This window comes from Sus scrofa, chromosome 6 (genome assembly GCF_000003025.6).
Source record: "Sus scrofa isolate TJ Tabasco breed Duroc chromosome 6, Sscrofa11.1, whole genome shotgun sequence".
Taxonomy (NCBI): Eukaryota; Metazoa; Chordata; class Mammalia; order Artiodactyla; family Suidae; genus Sus; species Sus scrofa.
Window position 1 is genome coordinate 43,836,139 of NC_010448.4, and position 17,704 is coordinate 43,853,842.

The window sequence follows — 17,704 nt, forward strand, 5'->3', positions numbered from 1 at the left end:
ATTAGACCACACTGGAGGCCCAGATGGGGTGAATGAGAAAGCCATGGGTGTCTGCCATATAGAACTACTCAACTGGCAATTGAAATTTGCATGTTAACTTAGTACACAACAAGAAATGAATTAAAATGCTTGGATTTGGGGCAACACATTTTACTATAAAAACCAAACATAGAACATAGGTGCAGTAATGGATGTCCCACACAACTCATTTTAAGCCTTCTTGTATTAAAATAGAATCTTCAGAACTAGAAGTAGTTTCTTATTTATCTTCTAATTTAAAAAAAATCACCTCCTACTGTGAGAATCTTTGTTGAAATTCAAAAAATACCAAAAAAATTTTTATATCTATCAATTCATCTGGCAGAAATATTTTGCATGTCTACTCTGTGCAAGGCCCTGAGTTGGTGCTAAGAATGCAATGGTAGAAAGATATATATAGTCTCAGCTCTTAGCACAACTTACAGACTGGTGTAGAAAGTACATAATTAAATAGGCAATTTCAACACAATGTGCTTAACACAAGAGCTTTAGTACGGGTTGTATAGGATGGTGTGAGAGGAGCTACTCTCCCAAAAGGCATAGTCCCAGCACAGCAGAGAGAAAGCTCCTGGACTGAAGTGCTATTAGACGCTAAGACCTGCAATGGGAAGGCTCAAGGAGGAGAGTCTAATATAATTTAACAGGGCTTCTGGAGTGGAGGACAAAGGTGGGAAGCGGAGAGATGGGGGGACAATGAGATGGGAGAATGAAGTGGGATTTTGTAAACAACATACCCCAGGCTATTCTAAGACTATAGAGCAATGAGAAGCCATAGAAGGTTTGGGGCTGGGGACTTCTGGACTGGGTCTAGCATCATCAGATTTGCATTTTTTTCTTTTTTGGGCTGAGCCCAGGGCCTGTGGAAGTTCCCAGGCAGGAGACTGAATCTGAGCCACAGCAGCCACCCAAGCCTATGCAGTTACAACACCAAATCCTTAATCCTCTGCACCACAAGAGAGCTCTCAGATTTGCATTTTAAAAAGATTTTCCTCAGGTAAGCTCATTATAGATTAATTTCCATTATTTTGGAAAGATAGTATTTTCTAATCAGACCCACTTCTTATCCATTTCTATTGTTTATTGTTAAAGTCATTGAACAAATATTTGAGTAATGGTAAGAATATACAGCTAACTATAGAGTGCTATTAAGTTTCTAAAATGATTTACCATATGTACTCTCACTGCATACACTTAGGAGGCAGATGGTTACAGACAGATTTGGACTTGATTTTGCCACTCTTCACATTGGGTCATGGAGGATATATAACTCAGAGGGCTACTGTTAATTGAAACAGTAATGTTATGAGCAGTTCCCCTGTGGTATATTGGGTTAAGGATTCAGCACTGCTGCAGCTTCGCAGTAGGTTGCAACTGAGGTGTGGGTTTGATCCCTGGCCCAGGAACTTCCACATGGTGAGGGTGCAGCAAAAAAAAAAAAAATTTTAATTAAAAAAAATAGAAGTTCCTGTTGTGGCTCAGAGGGTTAGGAACCCAACATAGTCTCCCTGAGGATACAGTTTCAATCCCCGGCCTTCCTCAGTGGGTTAAGAGTCCTGCGTTGCTGCAAGCTGTGGTATAGGTTGAAGATGTGGCTCAGATCTGACGTTGCTGTGGCTGCGGCATAGGCCGGCAGCTGCAGCTCCGATTCCTCCCCTAGCCTGGGAACTTCCATATGCCACAGGTGTGGCTATAAAAAGAAAAATAAAAAATAAAATGAAGTTCATCTGTACACTTAACTCTCTGAAAAGAGAGAGTGAGAGAGTCAGAAATTAGTAACAATGCCACTCAGTATACATGCACCCAGAGCAAATACTGGCCGGAGGACATCCTCCACAGCACCATTATTTAGTTTCAAATTCAGTGTATCCCTTATAGAATAAGCATCGCACTGCACTGAGAGTGATTCTGGTGTTTGAGGCACATATTTTCCAAAAAAACATAGCCTTGGAGTTCCCATTGTGGCTCAGCAGAAAGGAACCTGACTAGTATCTGTGAGGACGTGGGTTTGATCCCTGGCCTCGCTCAGTGGGCTGGGGATCTGGCATTGCCCTGAGCTGTGGTGTGGCCTTGCTGTGGCTGTGGCATAGGCCAGCAGCTACAGCCCCTAGCCTGGGAACCTCCATATGCCGTGAGTGCAGCCTAAAAAGCGAAACAAAACAAAACAGCCTTTAAATGCAAGTCAAAAGTATCATATGCTATTTAACTGAAGGACTAGCAGTTTATCCCAACACTGGAGGAAAAACTGGTTGTGAGGGTATAATGGACATATTCCTAACGGATATAAATACGGCCCCAAAGTCTTCCAAATTCCATATCTAATAAGGATGTAAAAAGTCACAGCAGACCACCACTTCACTGTAAAGACAGAGAAAAAAGGGATAAAGTACAAGATCAAATTTATGTTTACAGATATCACAAAATTTAGTCTAGAGGAATGAAATTCTAGAGAGTATAAGATGGACAGAGTAGATAAAAAGAGGCACATTTTCAAGAGAAAAATACACTTTCTTAAAAAGATCCAAATGGATATTCTAGAACTGAAAAAGATAACATTGAATTGGATGAATATTTGATTGGGACCAGCAGAAGAAAGGATGTGTGAAATAAAAAACAGCCCAAAAGAAATTACCCAAAATGAAACAAAGAAAATACAACAGAGCATGAGGACATGTAGGATAATATGAAAAGGTGTAACATGTAATTTGAGACCTACAAGAAGAAAAAAGGAGAGAAGGTGGGGCAGAAGAAATAAAAGAGTCAGTTATTGGAAATTTTCCAAAATTGATGAAAGATATCAATCCATATATCCAATAAGTGCAGGAAACCCCAAGGCAGCAAGAAAAAACATAAATAAGACCACAGCTTAAGACATCGTAGGCAAACTTCTGAAAATCATAAAGAGAAAATCTTAATTCAAGCCAGAGTAAAAGACTCATCATATTTGGGGGAATAACTATAAGACTGGCTAGTCATTGTCATAAAAGGCAATTTTTAACATTATATTTTAAAATATATTGGCTCTTTAAAGCAAAAGCAATAATGTTTTACAGGGCTTATTTGTAGAAGTAAAATATATGACAATAACAACACAAAGAGAGGATGTAAATAGAATTTTTTTTGTCCTTTTTTGGGGGGGCCACTCCCACAGCATATGGAATATGGAAATTCCCAGGCTAGGGGTTCAACTGGAGCTCTAGCCACTGACCTATGCCACAGCCACAGCAATGCCAGATCTGAACCATGTCTGTGACCTATACCACAGCTCAAAGTAACACCAGATCCTTTAACCCACTGAGTAATGCCAGGGATTCAACCTGCATCCTCATGGATATTAGTCAGGTTCATTACTGCTGAGTGGGAACTCCCAGAATTATGTTGTTTTAAGGTCATTGTTTATAAAGAGGTAAAAGGCTAATTCAATCTAGACAATAGTAAGTTATGGATGCATTTTATAATCTCTAGGGAAACTACGAATACAATTACAAAAAGTTAGAGCTAAAATTTCAACAGAGGAGGAAAAAATGGAATAATAAAAATTATTTGATTAATACCAAAGAAAGCAGAAAGAAAAAATACATAACAGGTAAAGCAATAGAAAACAAATAGCAAGATGGCAAACTTCACCCCAATCATATCAGTAATTATATTAAATATAAACGGATTAAATGTTCCAAGTAAAAGTTAGGACTTGCCAAACTGAATATAAACATGACATTTATTCATATGCTATTATAAAGCACACATTATAAATACAAGGATACAAATAGGTGGAAGTAGAAGGATTAAGATATGCCAAGCAACACTAGTCCTGAGAAAGCAGTTATAGCTCTGTTCGTATCAGGTAAAGGACCTGACAGAAAGACATTTCACAGTGATAAAAGGGTTGCTTCATCAGCAGAAAGAAACAATTCAAAAAAAAAAAATGAGTTCCCATTGTGGCGCAGTGGTTAACGAATCCGACTAGGAACCATGAGGTTGCAGGTTCGGTCCCTGCCCTTGCTCAGTGGGTTGCCGTGATCTGTGGTGTAGGTTGCAGACAAGGCTCGGATCCCGAGTTGCTGTGGCTCTGGTGTAGGCCGGTGGCTACAGCTCCAATTGGACCCCTAGCCTGGGAACCTCCATATGCCGCTGGAGCGGCCCAAGAAATAGCAAAAAGACAAAAAAAAAAAAAAAAATCAAACTACATGCACTTAATAATATAAATGAAGCATATCCAGCACTACCACCATGACTGCCACCAAAGCCACCTCAACCACTCAAGTTTCTTCTGTGACAAAAACTGTCATTTCCACCAAAACCACCTGCATGACCACCACCAAAGTTTCCAGAAGCACTTAGACCTCTTTGGCTGGATGAAGCACTAGCCATCTCTTGCTTGAATAAGGCTTTACTTACTTCACAGTTGTGACCATTGACAGTGAGGTATTTCCGAAGGACAATCTCGTCTACAGAGTCATGTTCATCAAAGGTTACCAAAGCAAAGCCTCTCTTTTTTGATACTGCCTCAGTCAGTCATGATTTCAGTCACTTCAGTTTTCCCATACCGTTCAAAATAATCTCTTAGATGATGTTCTTCAGTGTCTTCTTCAATGCGACCAACAAAAATCTTCTCAGCTAAGTAAGCACCAGGTCCCTGAGAATCTTCTCTTGAGACAGCCTGCTTTGGTTCCACAACTCTTTCATCCCCCTTGTGTGGCCTTGCATTCATGGCCCCATCCACCTTCTCCACAGTGGCATACGTGACAAAACTTAAAGCCTCTGGAAGGCTTGGTATCTGGGTCCCTCACGACCTCAGTCTCAAATGGTGGCTATGGTGGCAGTGGCAATGGCTATAGTGGATTTGGTAATGATGGGAGCAATTTTGGAGGTGGCAGAAGCTACAGTGATCATGGCAATTTACAATAATCAATCTTCAAATTGTGCACCCATGAAAGGAGGAAACTTTGGAGGCAGAAGCTCTGGCCTCTGTGGTGATAGAGGCCAATACTTTGCCAAACCATGAGACCAAGGTGGCTATGGTGGCCCCAACAGCAGCAGTAGCTATGGCATTGGCAGAAGGTTTTAATTATTATTGCCAGGAAACAAAACTTAGCAGGAGAGGAGAGCCAGAGATATGATGGGGAAGCTACAGGTTACAACAGACTTGTGAACTCAGCCAAACACAGTGGTGGCAGAGCCTAGCTGCCACAAAAAAGACATGTTTTAGACAATACTCATATGGGGGAAGAAAAAACAACTTGAACACTGTATTTGTGACTCATTGTATAACAGGTTATTTTTGTTTCTGATCTGTGGAAAGTGTAAAGCACCCCAACCAAGGATTTTAATGTAGGGTTTTTTTTGCACCCATGCTGTTGATTGCTAAATGTAATAGTCTGATCATGACACTGAATAAATGTGACTTTTTTAAAATGTGCTGTGTAAAGTTAGTCTACTCTGAAGCCATTTTGATAAATTACCCCAAGAGTGTGAAGTTAGAATTCCTTCAGGTGATCCCAGATTCCATTTGAATTTGATTTAAAACTGCTTGGGTGGAGAAGCCAAGGTCTCCAGAAACCTTGGTATGGTTGAACTGACAGTTACTGTAGTGCGACCTAGAGTTCACCATTAAAAGGAGGGCCACCCAAGCAAAGTGATGGAATTTTCTGGTTATTAATATGATCATTGGCACATCCTACATAATATAGTAAAATTGAATTACAGTACCAGATAAAATTATAGATGGGCGTGAAGTTTGTGCATCATGAATTACCATGTGCAAGCAATAAGTGATTTAATACCCTTTTTAAAAAAAAATAATCTTTGCTCCATCTCCTTTTAGGTTGGCAGAGACCTTGTCATATCTGCAAACTCTACCTACTCAATCCTGCTTCTTCTCCCTTTTACCTCACGCAGGTTATTATCACCAATAAACCTCTTTCACTCCTGTCTCAGTACTACTTCTGAGAAGCATCTACTGACACACATGCGGAGTTTAGAACTCAATCCTATGTAAGATGCAGCTCTTCTGATATATGTAAAATAACTGACCCAATCAGTTGCCCTTCTTTTTGCATCATTTAGGAAATGGATTTGCTAGTTAAGAGAGACTCAAAATAACACTGACACAAGTAAGACAGTTGACACTCCAAGCTGGTAAGCTGGCTTCACAGTATCATATAAGTCCCAACCTTCTAGCTGTTCCTACAGATCATGTGAATAAAGTCATCTTGGACCCACTAGAACAGGCAAGTGGCCAACAAAGGAACCTTGATGATGCTACATGGAAAAGAATTACCTAGACATGACTCATTCTAAAAATTGTGAGATATAACAAAATGGTAATGGTTTTATTATTTATTTAGGCCACACCCACAATATGTTCCAGGCCAGGGATCAAACTCGCATCACAGCAGTGACAATGTTGTATCCTTAACCTACTGCACCACAAGAGAACGGTGGTAATTATTTTAAATTATCGGATTTCAGCATGGTTTGTTTTACAGCAATAGATAACCAGAGCACATTTCCTAACACAGAGAGAAAAAAAACTGCACCAAGCAGGAGAACAAACCTGTGCAGCCACAGAGACAACACAGGATCATTAACCCTCTGTACCACTGCAGGAACTCTTATGTTCAGCTTTTTTAGTAACTATCAAACTGTTTTTTGGAGTTCCTGTCATGGTGCAGCAGAAACAAATCCAACTAGGAACCATGAGGTTGCAGGTTTGATCCCTGGCCTTGCTCAGGAAGTTAAGGATCCAGTGTTGCCATGAGCTGTGGTGTAGGTCACAGACATGGCTCAGATCTGGCATTGCTGTGGCTGTGGTGTAGGCAGCAGCAACAGCTCCGATTCAACCCCTAGCCTCCATATACGGCCCTTAAAAGCAAAAACAAATAAAAAAACAAACAAATAGAAAACAGTTTTACAAACAGGCTGCATTATTTTATATTCCCACTAGCAATGTATGAGCATTTTGCTTTTTCCACATCCTTCCAGGATTGTTATTGTCCTTTTTTTTGCTTTTTAGGGCTGCACCTGCTACATATGGAAGTTCCTAGGCTAGGTTCCAATTGGAGCTATGGCTGCTGGCCTATGCCGCAGCCACAGCAACGCCAGATCTGAGCCATGTCTGTAACTTACACCACAACTCGTGACAACACTGGATCCTTAAACCACTGAGCAAGGCCAGGGATGGAACCCACATCCTCAGGGATACTAGTCACACTAGGAATTCTGAGCCACAACAGGAATTCTGTCCCTAATGATTTTAAGCATCTTTTTTCTGTGCTTCTTTGGCCATTTGTATATCTTCTTTGGAGAAATGTCTGTACACATATGCATTTTTAAATTGGGTGATTTGTTAGTTATAAGAGTTCTTTGTATATTCTTGATATATTCTGGATCTTTTATCAGATTTATGATTTTTCACCTTCTTGATAATGTCCTTTGAAGCACAAAAGTGTGTTTTTTGGGGCCACACCCTTGGCATGTGGAAGTTCCCAGGCCAGGGATTGAACTCACACCAAGGCAACAATCTCACCCACTGCAGGATCCTTAACCTGCTGAGCCACAAGGGAACTCTGGTTGTTTGAGCTTTTTGCTGCATATCTAAGAAAACATTGTCTAATCCAGGTTAAGAAGATTTATCCCAATGTTTTCTTCTAAGAGTTTTACAGTTTTAACTCTTACACTTAGGTTTTGATCTATTCTAATTTTTGTCTGAACTGTGAGGGTGACTTTGAATCTTGCCTGTCATGTGGAGATAGGCTATCTCTATCATATCAAACAGGAGATAAGTGATTAGAGGTGGGAGTTCCCACTGTGGCTCACCAGGTTAAGAACCATGAATCCATGAGGATTCAGGTTTGATCCCTGTCCTTGCTCAGTAGGTTAAGGATCTGGCATTGCTGTAAGCTGTGGTGCAGGTCCCAGATGCAGTTTGGATCTGGCATTGCTGTGGCTGTGACATAACCCTGCTGCTCTGATTTGACCCCTAGCCCAGGGAACTTCCATGTGCCGTGGGTTTGGCCCTAAAAAGAAAAAAAAAAAGGAAAAAAGAAATTAGAGGTGGCATAGTGATACATACGTTCTGAGAAGAAAGGAATTCAGTGTGGCCATAGCCTAAGGCCTGTAGAGAGTATGCAGGGAGTTACAATGAATAACTGTGGCCACACCAAATGACTATAGGGGCAGAAGCGTAGTTTCCCCCATATTCTCCATCACCCACTCTCTAACCTCACCAAACAAACATGAATGTAAGGGGAAAACAAACAACAACAACAAAAAAAACCTACCAGTGTAGCAGCCAGAAATATAGCTTGGACATGACATGCCTCCCAACCTCATTTCCTTTTCCAACCTGATTGCCTCTCCTAAACCCCTCCAATGTAGAAATTCTAGAGCTTCTATTGCTGAAAACACTCAATGAGAGGTGGGGCTGGATTTGCTTCTTTTTTTTTTTTTTCCTGGTAGGCTACCAAAAGCCAGTGATGCCTCTTAAGCAGGGAAACAACATGGGATTTGGGTTTTTGGAAGCAATGGTAGTGAAAGGTGTTGTAGTTCTCAACCTTTTTCTAGCACATAAGTTAGAGACTCACATGCATAATACACTATTTTTATGAATACCACACTGATAAGCTGCATTTTGTATAGTTCCTGGTGCCCTAGGCTGCAGGAAGCCATGAATTGCAAACTAGAAAGGAGAATCAGCAAAACTGGTGATTAATTAGGTATAGCCAGATAAGAACTCTGGTTTCCAGACTGGACACCTAAGTGAGTCCTGAGTGAGTGATAGGGACAAGGAACACAGATAAAGAATAGGTTTACTATAGGGAAGGAGGGGAGTAGATGCAAGACATGTTGAGCTGGAAGTGCTTGTGGGATGCCCAAGCAACTGCATCGAGTAAGTAAGGAGTTAGTGTGAGCCTGGAAGATCTGGAATGCAGATGCCAATTTGGGAGTCAGCTTATATATGGAAAAGGATGAGCTCACTCAGGGAGTATAAGAAGATAAGTGAGTTCCAGGCCTGGAGGGAGAGGAAAGAACAGAAATAAGAGTTCAGCTTTCTGGCAGGAACCTCGTACCAAAGCAGGTATTTCATAGCCTTTCTTTGAAGCTATTGTGCAGCAGGCCCAACACAGTTTCTAGTCTTCCCTCCTGCCTCCCCCTCTCCGTGTTGCCAGGCTGCTCACCATTTCTCCAGTCAGCTCACCAGACATCCTACCTGTGGTCTGCCTTCATCCAGTTTCATCCAACTTACTGCTCTGTTCTAGGCTCTGATCACACAGCAGTGATCAAAATAGTGTCCCTACCTCAAAACTTTTACATTCTAGTGAGGGAGACAGACACACACAAATAATAGACATACTGGAGAGAGATAAATGCCATGAAGAAAAAGCAAGCAGAGTAAGAGTATGGTCTGTAGAGTGCAGAAATTGACAGAACATTATAAATCAACTACAAAAAAAATTTTTTTTAGGAGTTCCTGTCATGGCTCAACAGTTAATGAACCCAACTAGGAACCATGAGGCTGCAGGTTTGATCCCTGGCCTCACTCAGTGGGTTAAGGATCTGGCGTTGCCATGAGCTGTGGTGTAGATCACAGACATGGCTCAGATTCCGTGTTGCTATGGCTGTGGTATAGGCTGGCAGCTGCAGCTCCGATTCGACCCTTAACCTGGGAACCTCCATATGCTGTGGGTGCAGCCCTAAAAAAGACAAAATTAATAAATAATAAAAAAATAAAGTGTCATCTAAAATAAATAAAAGTTTTTAAAGAGTATGTAGAGTGATGCAGGTGACATTATTTTAAACATGACAGTAAGGAAAGTCATCTCTGGAGATGATATGTGAGTAGAGATCCGAATGAGGAAAGTCCTGGGTGAAAAAGCGGTGGCGAGAACAGGAGGGTGAAGCAAGGGAACAAGGGACTAAATCATGTATGTCTTTATAAGCCAGCATAAGGAGTCTGGCTTTCATTCTGTGTGATATGAGATCACTGGGGAGAGGCGTATTGCATAGAGGGGGGATATGATCTGCCTTAGATTTTTAACAAGATCCCTCTGGTTGCTGTGTTGAGAATAAATACTGGGGACAAGGGCAGGGGTAGAGGGATATTTTAGGAGGCTGTTGGAATGATCCTGGCCAGAGTAAGGGTGGCTTGTTGTAGGGACGGGTGGAGATGGTGAGAAGTGATCAGATTCAGGATACATTCCATACATAAAATGGACAAGATTTTGCAATCAGAACAGCCATGAGGGTGAGAGAGAAGTCCCATCATTGATATGGAGGAATGGTAGAGTAAACAGTATCAGCTGCTTCAATGGTAAAGAGGGGAAAAGTTAGTTTTAGAGGGGAAATCCGGAGTATGGCTTCAGACACATATATGCCAACTAGACATTCAACTGGAGAGTTGAAGAGGCTGTGTATGTAGCCTGCCATCTAAGTAAACAAAGGACTTTGCAGCCAACAATCCCTCAGCCACTGTAGCCACCCCCAACTGTGCACCCTGAGGGGATTCAGGATGGAGAAAAAGAGTTGACTAGCCCTAGACAGTTAAGTTGCATATCAAAGGAAGAATTTCAAGGAGCCCAGACTCCTGTGACTTATCATACAAAGAGAAAAGTACTAAATTCATTAACTCGAGCTATCTATTTTTTCTTTAAGAGTAATCTTTTCATATTAGACTACCTGGGTTTTTGTTGGTGGTGGTTGGTTTGGGGGCTATGTTTGTTTTTGCAAATTTCCTATATATCCTGGCTCCTCTCTTTCCTCTTGGGAACAGTCCCTCAGAGCTGAGAGCTTGTCCCCCAGGCTTAAGTCCTCAGCAAACTCCCGGAATAAAACACAATTCTCAACCTTTATTGTTGTTGTGCTTTGTTGTTGTTGTTGTTGACAAGGCTATAGCTTACATGAATCCGGAGTTCACAGAACTGATCAAAACTGCAAACAAATACCTGAGATTGGTCTGTGTGCCATGACATTGAAAGCCATGAACCTAGATGAGACCATCTGAAAGTGCTGGACAGAATCCCACCTCCAGAAGAAGTGAAGGAGAGAAGAGGAGAGACTCAGTGAATGACAGATGCTGTAATAGGGCCATGAAAGATCTATGAGGGGCGCAGTTGCTTCAAAGGGAAAATGACCGGTCTTAAGGGGCTCACCAGGAGCTTGGAGGCGGGATAGGGTTAGGCAACTTTCCGGGCAGGGGGGTCCGCCTTTGCAGAGACGACACGGGTTTCAGGACAAGATACAAGGGGTCTGGAAATCGCAGAGACTGCGGCTGAGGTCAAGAAGGTCGCGCGTGCCTCCATTCCAGCCCACAGTGTCCTGCCGTATCCGGACACCTGTCTTCTCCCTGAACCTCCTCTCGGGCCGCGGGGAAACCGCAGCGCGAGAGCGCCGCAGCGCGAGATCAGGCCAAGCTGCGTAGCCGGCACTACGGCTGTCGGGGAGAAGTCCGGAGCCGTCCGCAGCCGGCCGAGTCTCGCGAGAGCTCGGCCTCCCAGGCCCAGCATGCCGCGCGCGGCCGCCGCCGCCGCCGCCGCCGCCGCCGCGGCTTGAGGGCGGGAGGCTGGGGGAGGGTAGCGGAGCCGGCGCCGCCGCCATGTTGGGTCTGAGGAGACTGCTGTAGGCGCCGACCGAGCAAGTGGGCGTACGGAGCGACCCCAGCGGCGTGGGATCTGCCTCTCTGCGAGCGGCCCGGGGCGGCGGCGGCGCCATGAGCGGGGGCACCCCTTACATCGGCAGCAAGATCAGCCTTATCTCCAAGGCGGAGATCCGCTACGAGGGCATCCTCTACACTATCGACACCGAGAACTCTACAGTAGCTCTCGCCAAAGGTACGCCGGGGCGGGCCTCGGTGTGGGGGGCCGGGCCGGAATGGGCCCTCGGGGCTGCGCCTGGCTCTCGGCCGCGACCTCCTCGCTCCCCCCCTCCCCTCTCCGCCGTCCTCCCGGAGGCCGCTCCCTTTTCTCCCTCCGGGCCCCGGCGTCGCGGGCCGGGCCTCAGCCTCCCCCGGGCTCCCAGGCTTCCACCCGGAGGTCTGCGCCTTCGATCCGGGGACTAAGAACCGGGAGCGGGGCAGGCGGGGCGGCCTCAAGTCCGAGAACGGGCTGGAGAACACGGAGATACGTGTCTTCCAACTCCGAAATTCGGTGGTTCTGTCGTCTTCCCACCAAACAAAGCCTGAGTAGTCAAAGAATTTTTCCGCCGAGCCCGAGTTTAAAGTGCTGATTTGTTGATTCCCCGGCACCCATTTTCTCAGTTCTTAATTTCAATTCCGTTGCATATTCCTCAGGCGAACTGTAAGTAATATGCCCAAACTTTGGGTTCCCTCAGAGACGTAGACGGTCTCGAAATGCCATTGGTACCTTCGAGCAGATCACATCCCACTTGTCTCATGTGTGGTATTTACCTGTTAAACCGGAATCCTTCTCCAAGCCTGTTGTGCAACCATCTCTTTAAAAATGTTTGCTGCTCTCGCTTCGGCCTTGTTTCTGGAATCCCAGTGGGGAGAAGGGTTCAAGTTTGATCCAGGATCAGTGTTCTCAAGGCAGATCTGAATGATCAGTGGGCTCTGACTGACTCCCGGGGAGGCTCCCTGGGACAGAGTTCTGGGGTGTAGGAGTAAGGTGTACTCTCTAAAGTATTTAGCATCACCACAGTCTGTGTGGGTTTTGTTTCCGTTCGTATGTGACGGGCCTTTGCTCAGCCAGGAAACTAGGAAGAAAATAAACCTTAGCACCTGATCTTGAAAGAAATCTTGCAAGTTTTTGAAACACTGAGGAGAGGGAAGGAATAAAACTAAGGTAATTTTCGCAGCACATCTACTAGAGGTATAGAATGAATAGCATGATAGGGACAGAGGTCCAGAGATAGGAAGAACATTTTCTAAATCTATTTGTTTAAAAAAAAAGGGATTAATCTTTGACAATAGTTGAGTCATTTCACGGTATCCCACAAGTATTTAAGGACTTTTTTTGGATGCTCTGGTAGATCCTTTTTAATAGCACTTGTGTTGGAATGAGCATATCTGGGTAAGGAGTCTTAAATTATTTTACCTTAATTTCCCCACACACACACCCCGTATGCTAATTTTAAGGCTTTGTGAAATTATGAAAAAAAGGCCTTCTGAAGTTCTTGTTGAGAGCCATATACAGGTTGAAAGCAGTATTTCTCATTAAAGTGGTTTAATAGCTTTTTAAAGCTTGTTTTACCTAATCTGAATTTTAAGATGTCTTGCTACTTTAATGACTTATCAATGAATTAGGTGGCTGTAGTATCTTTACTCCTGACAAAGAAAAAAATCCATATGTTTTTAAGATTTCTAATGTATTTATTTCGGCCTTTTTAAAGAAAAATCATTTTAAATGCACTCTTTTATGCAAGAACCTAAAAACTGTATTTTGATAATGATCCACATTTTTAAAAATTGTCTTTGGAACAGCTTCTAGAGTCAGTTACATTTTATTAGTCTGTAATAGTTAAATTTATATGCCAAGCATAATTTGTTCCTTTTATCATGACTTGATAAATGTTACGTGAGTATAGCAATGGAAATATTTTTTTTAATCATTGAATTTAATTCTGTACTTATGGCTTTGATATTTAATCCCACATACATAATATATCCTTTTTTCTTAAATATAATTTTTTAATGTGTAACAGAAATTGGGAATTTGTGTTTGCAAAAATTGGTGGTACCAAATCTATTCTCTTAAACAGTTTTAAAATTCTCTTTGGGCTGTTAACTTTTTTCCCCCTCTGGGAAGTCTTTTTTTTTCCTAATTGTGAAATATAACCACACATATTGGAAAGATAGGTAGATAAAAATGATTTCTTTTTCTTTTTATTTTTTCTTTCTAAAAATGAAATAGTTTTAAACAGATCCTTGTTACTACCACCCAGGGCAAGACAGGCGTTGCCAACATACCAGAAGCCTCCCACCCTCTACAACTTCCATCAACAGCTGCTATCCTCTTAAGCTAGATATAAACAGTATTCTGACTTTCAGTTTTATCACTTAAGTTTATATCTCTGAATAATGAAGTTTTGACTGTTTTTGAACTTCATATAAATAGAATCATTGTGTATGTATTTTACTTTGGTTTTTGTTGCATTGTGGTATTCCATTTGTGCATGTAACAGATGTTTATTTCTGCAGTTGTTTTGGATATTTTGCAGTTGTTGTTTAAATTGTTTACAGGTTTTGGCAGTTATGACCACTGCCTTTATGAACTTTGCACCAATGCATGTTTATGTAATTTTCTTGATGGTGTTTTGTTTGTTTATTTGTTTTTGCCTTTTAGGGCCACACTCGAGGCACATGGAGATTCCCAGGCTAGGGATCTAAACAGAGCTACAGCCACAGCAAGGCCAGATTTGAGCCGTGTCTGTGACCTCCACCACAGCTCATGGCAACGCTGGGTCTTTGGCTCATTGAGCAAGGCCAGAAATTGAACCGGCAACCTCATGGTTCCTATTCAGATTCGTTTCTACTGCACCATGATGGGAACTCCGGTGTATATTTTGAATTGCAGGATCATGGGGAATGTGTGTCTTTATTAGGTAATGCCAAGAAGTTTTCCAAAGTAGTTGTTTACTAATTTTTATTTCAAATATTAGTATGTGAGAGTTACGGTTGTTCCACATCCCTCACCAACAATAATACTTGGTGTCAGTTATTTCATTTCTGCCCAATCTGGTGAGTATGTATTTGTACTTGGTTTTAATCTCCCTGATTACTAATGAAGTGAACACCTTTTCATTTCTTGATCATTTGGATTTCATCTTTCATGAAGTGCTTTTGAAATCTTTTGCCTGTTTTTCTCTAGAAATGTATGGGGTTTTTTTCTAGAGTTCGTTATTCTCAATATGAATCCTTTGCTGGATATATCTCTTGCAAGTTATCTTCCCATTTAATGGTTTCTTTTGGTGAACAGAAGTTCCTCCTTTTAGTGTACACATGTTTATCACTCTTTTCCCTTATAGATAGTGTTTCTTTTCTCTTTTCTTTTCTTTCTTTTATTTTTTTCTTTTTCTTTTTTGGCCTCCCTGTGGCATATGGATTTCCTGGGCCAAGGATCACGTCCAAGCCTCAGTTTTGACCTACACGGCAACTTAAGCAATCCTTAATCCTTAATCCACTGTGCTGGGCTGGGGATTGAACCTGTGTCCCAGCACTCCAGAGATGCCACTGATGCCGTTGTGGCACAGTGGCAACTTCTCTTTTCTTTTTTTTTAAGGAATTTTTCCCTACCCTAAGGTCATGAAGCTACTTTGATGATCTTTTCCAAACTTTTTTATTTTGCCTCTTTATATTTAGGTCTATAATGCACTTTAAATTGATTTTGTGTATGTGGTAAGGTATTTGAATCTTTAAATTTAATAAGGGAGTTACTTGGCTTGCATGGTCCAGATTATAATTTAAGTTCTTTACTTGGATATTACTTGCAATTTAAATCAATCTGGAACTGTAAAATATTCTTTAAAATTTGAACTAGTTCTGTTTGATGTAATATATAATTAGGGTAACCGTATGGCCTGGTTTGCCCTGGTGGAAAGTCCTTGTTTGTGCCTATTATTCTGAAATAATTATCAAAACATCCCTTTTCACACTCTTGAAAATGTTCCAGTTTGGATAATAAGTTGTAGATAATCAAAACCCAATCCCAAAGGTACTGCCCAATGGGTGTTGTCCTTTATTTTCTGCCAGAGATTTCACAGACTAGTTGTAGTTCTGTAAAAGTGAAATTGAGGTTAGTTTGATGAACTTTGATGCTCAGAATCTTCTAAATCAATGTCAAGAAGTTTTAAAGGCAACATAGAAAGACTTTAATGTCAATATGAGTATATTAATAAATAATTTGGGTTGTATTTTTTTTCTTGTAGTCTTTGTCACAGCTCTGAGGTTTTTTCCTTCCTAATAGTGATCCTGGCCCTACATGTAATCTTCTTAGCTTATTTGCATGTTTCTTGTCTTTCTTCACCTTCCTTCCCCACATAGAGTGAGCTCCTGGGATATGAACAAATGCTTATTAAATGAATGATTTAGCATTTTAGTTTATTAATTTTGTAGGACTCTCTTGGGGGCTTCTCCAAATTCCATGTTCACAATTGTATCTCTCTTTAATATTGAAATACGTAAGGTATGTTGCCCCCCCCAACAGTAAGAAATTTTGGAGAATAGGGATATAAGAGGATAAAATCTTATGACATGATTTAAATGACATTGTTGGGGAGACAGAGTTTTACCTTATGAACTCAAACTCAATTATAATTTCATTTAAAATTTAAGGTAAGAATCAGTTTAGAATGTTTGAGGGGAATTGCAAAATGATGACATGCATGACTAGTTTGTGGATTACATCCACTTGTATTTGCAGCTATGTCTGACTGTAACACCCAAGCACATGCTAGAACCAGATACCAAGAGATCCCTCACAGAATGGAAGCTCTGTGAAGGCGAGCATTTTATCTCCTTCATAGCTCTACCCCCAATACCTGAAGCAGTGCCTGGCATGTAGCTGGCTCTTGGTAAATATTTGAATAAATGAAAAGATATTTGTAGTTATTGAAGATTTCTAATTATGGGAATCTCAAAGTTGGTGGCAGTTCACATTTCCGATAAGCATTATGTACATAGATGTTAACACTCTCTAAATAAAATAGGCTGAAATTAGTGAAATTCTTATCTGACATATATTTAGTTCACTGTACCTGGCTAATATACTCCTCAAATAAAAACCAGATTGCCATTGAATTAGGAAAAGAGACTTTGTTGAAGAATGATTGTATAAGCCAGCTGCTTTTAAAATGATTTGCTCTTGGAATTCCCTTGTGGCTCTGTGGGTTAAGTATCTGGCGTTGTTACTGCAGTAACCCTGGTGTTGGTTCGGTCCCTGGCCCGGGAACTTCTGCATGCCATGGGTGCAGCCAAAAAAAATAAAATAAAGTAATTGGTGGAGGAATATAAAAGCAGGTAAATTGGTAATGGATTATTTCCTAATCATCTGCTAAGTCTTAGCATTGACATAGTTTACCCATTTCTTGATTGTTAACTAGTCATAAACTTGAGTAGGAGAGCTTTGTACGATAGATGAAATGCCCATGAAGTACTTTTTTGATTTCTTGCATTAGTACCTGAATTGGGAATCTAGCAATTTACAAAATCACTACCTACAACAGCAAAGATCTAGTGAAATTAATGCTGCAGTTTCTTTTGGTTCCCTGCTTTAGCGAGAATGCCAGAACTTGGAGCCGTGGAAACAGTTTGTTGTTGCTGCGTAGTCTGCAGAAATTCTTGGTAATTCTGGGAGTCTTGAGTCAGTTGCCAAAAACTAACTGCATTTTCCAGTGGAGTAATGAGATAAGCCATGACTTTCTGAATCAGAAGTAAAGAAAATTAGCATAAAGCCTGGAGAAAATAATAGTAGAAGGAAAGAAATAGTAAGAATAAGGAAATCTTACCTGTGCATGATACATAGTAAGAGTTTTGTATTTACTCAGTGCCAAAGTAATAATAATAGAAACTTTATTATGTATTAGATGGTTTAACCTGAATTTATTACTCTGTGATAGAAGGTGCTCTCTATAGGAACAGTTTACCTTTTATGATGCTTTAAAGTAATACCTCAGTTAGCCATTTTGAAAACTGGATATCATTGAATTAAGTTTTTTA

The 17,704-nt window shown here is 41.3% G+C and overlaps 1 protein-coding gene and 1 pseudogene across 1 annotated transcript in view; one reads left to right on the forward strand and one right to left on the reverse strand.

Moving 5' to 3' along the window:
- Nucleotides 1-9,242, reverse strand: part of LOC110255282 — a 29,754-nt pseudogene extending 20,512 nt beyond the window's left edge.
- LSM14A (LSM14A, mRNA processing body assembly factor) overlaps nucleotides 11,744-17,704 on the forward strand; it is a 53,816-nt gene continuing 47,855 nt past the window's right edge. Inside the window, 1 exon segment of the mRNA NM_001315798.1 lies at nucleotides 11,744-11,864. Within this exon segment, the coding sequence (NP_001302727.1) occupies nucleotides 11,744-11,864 (121 nt within the window).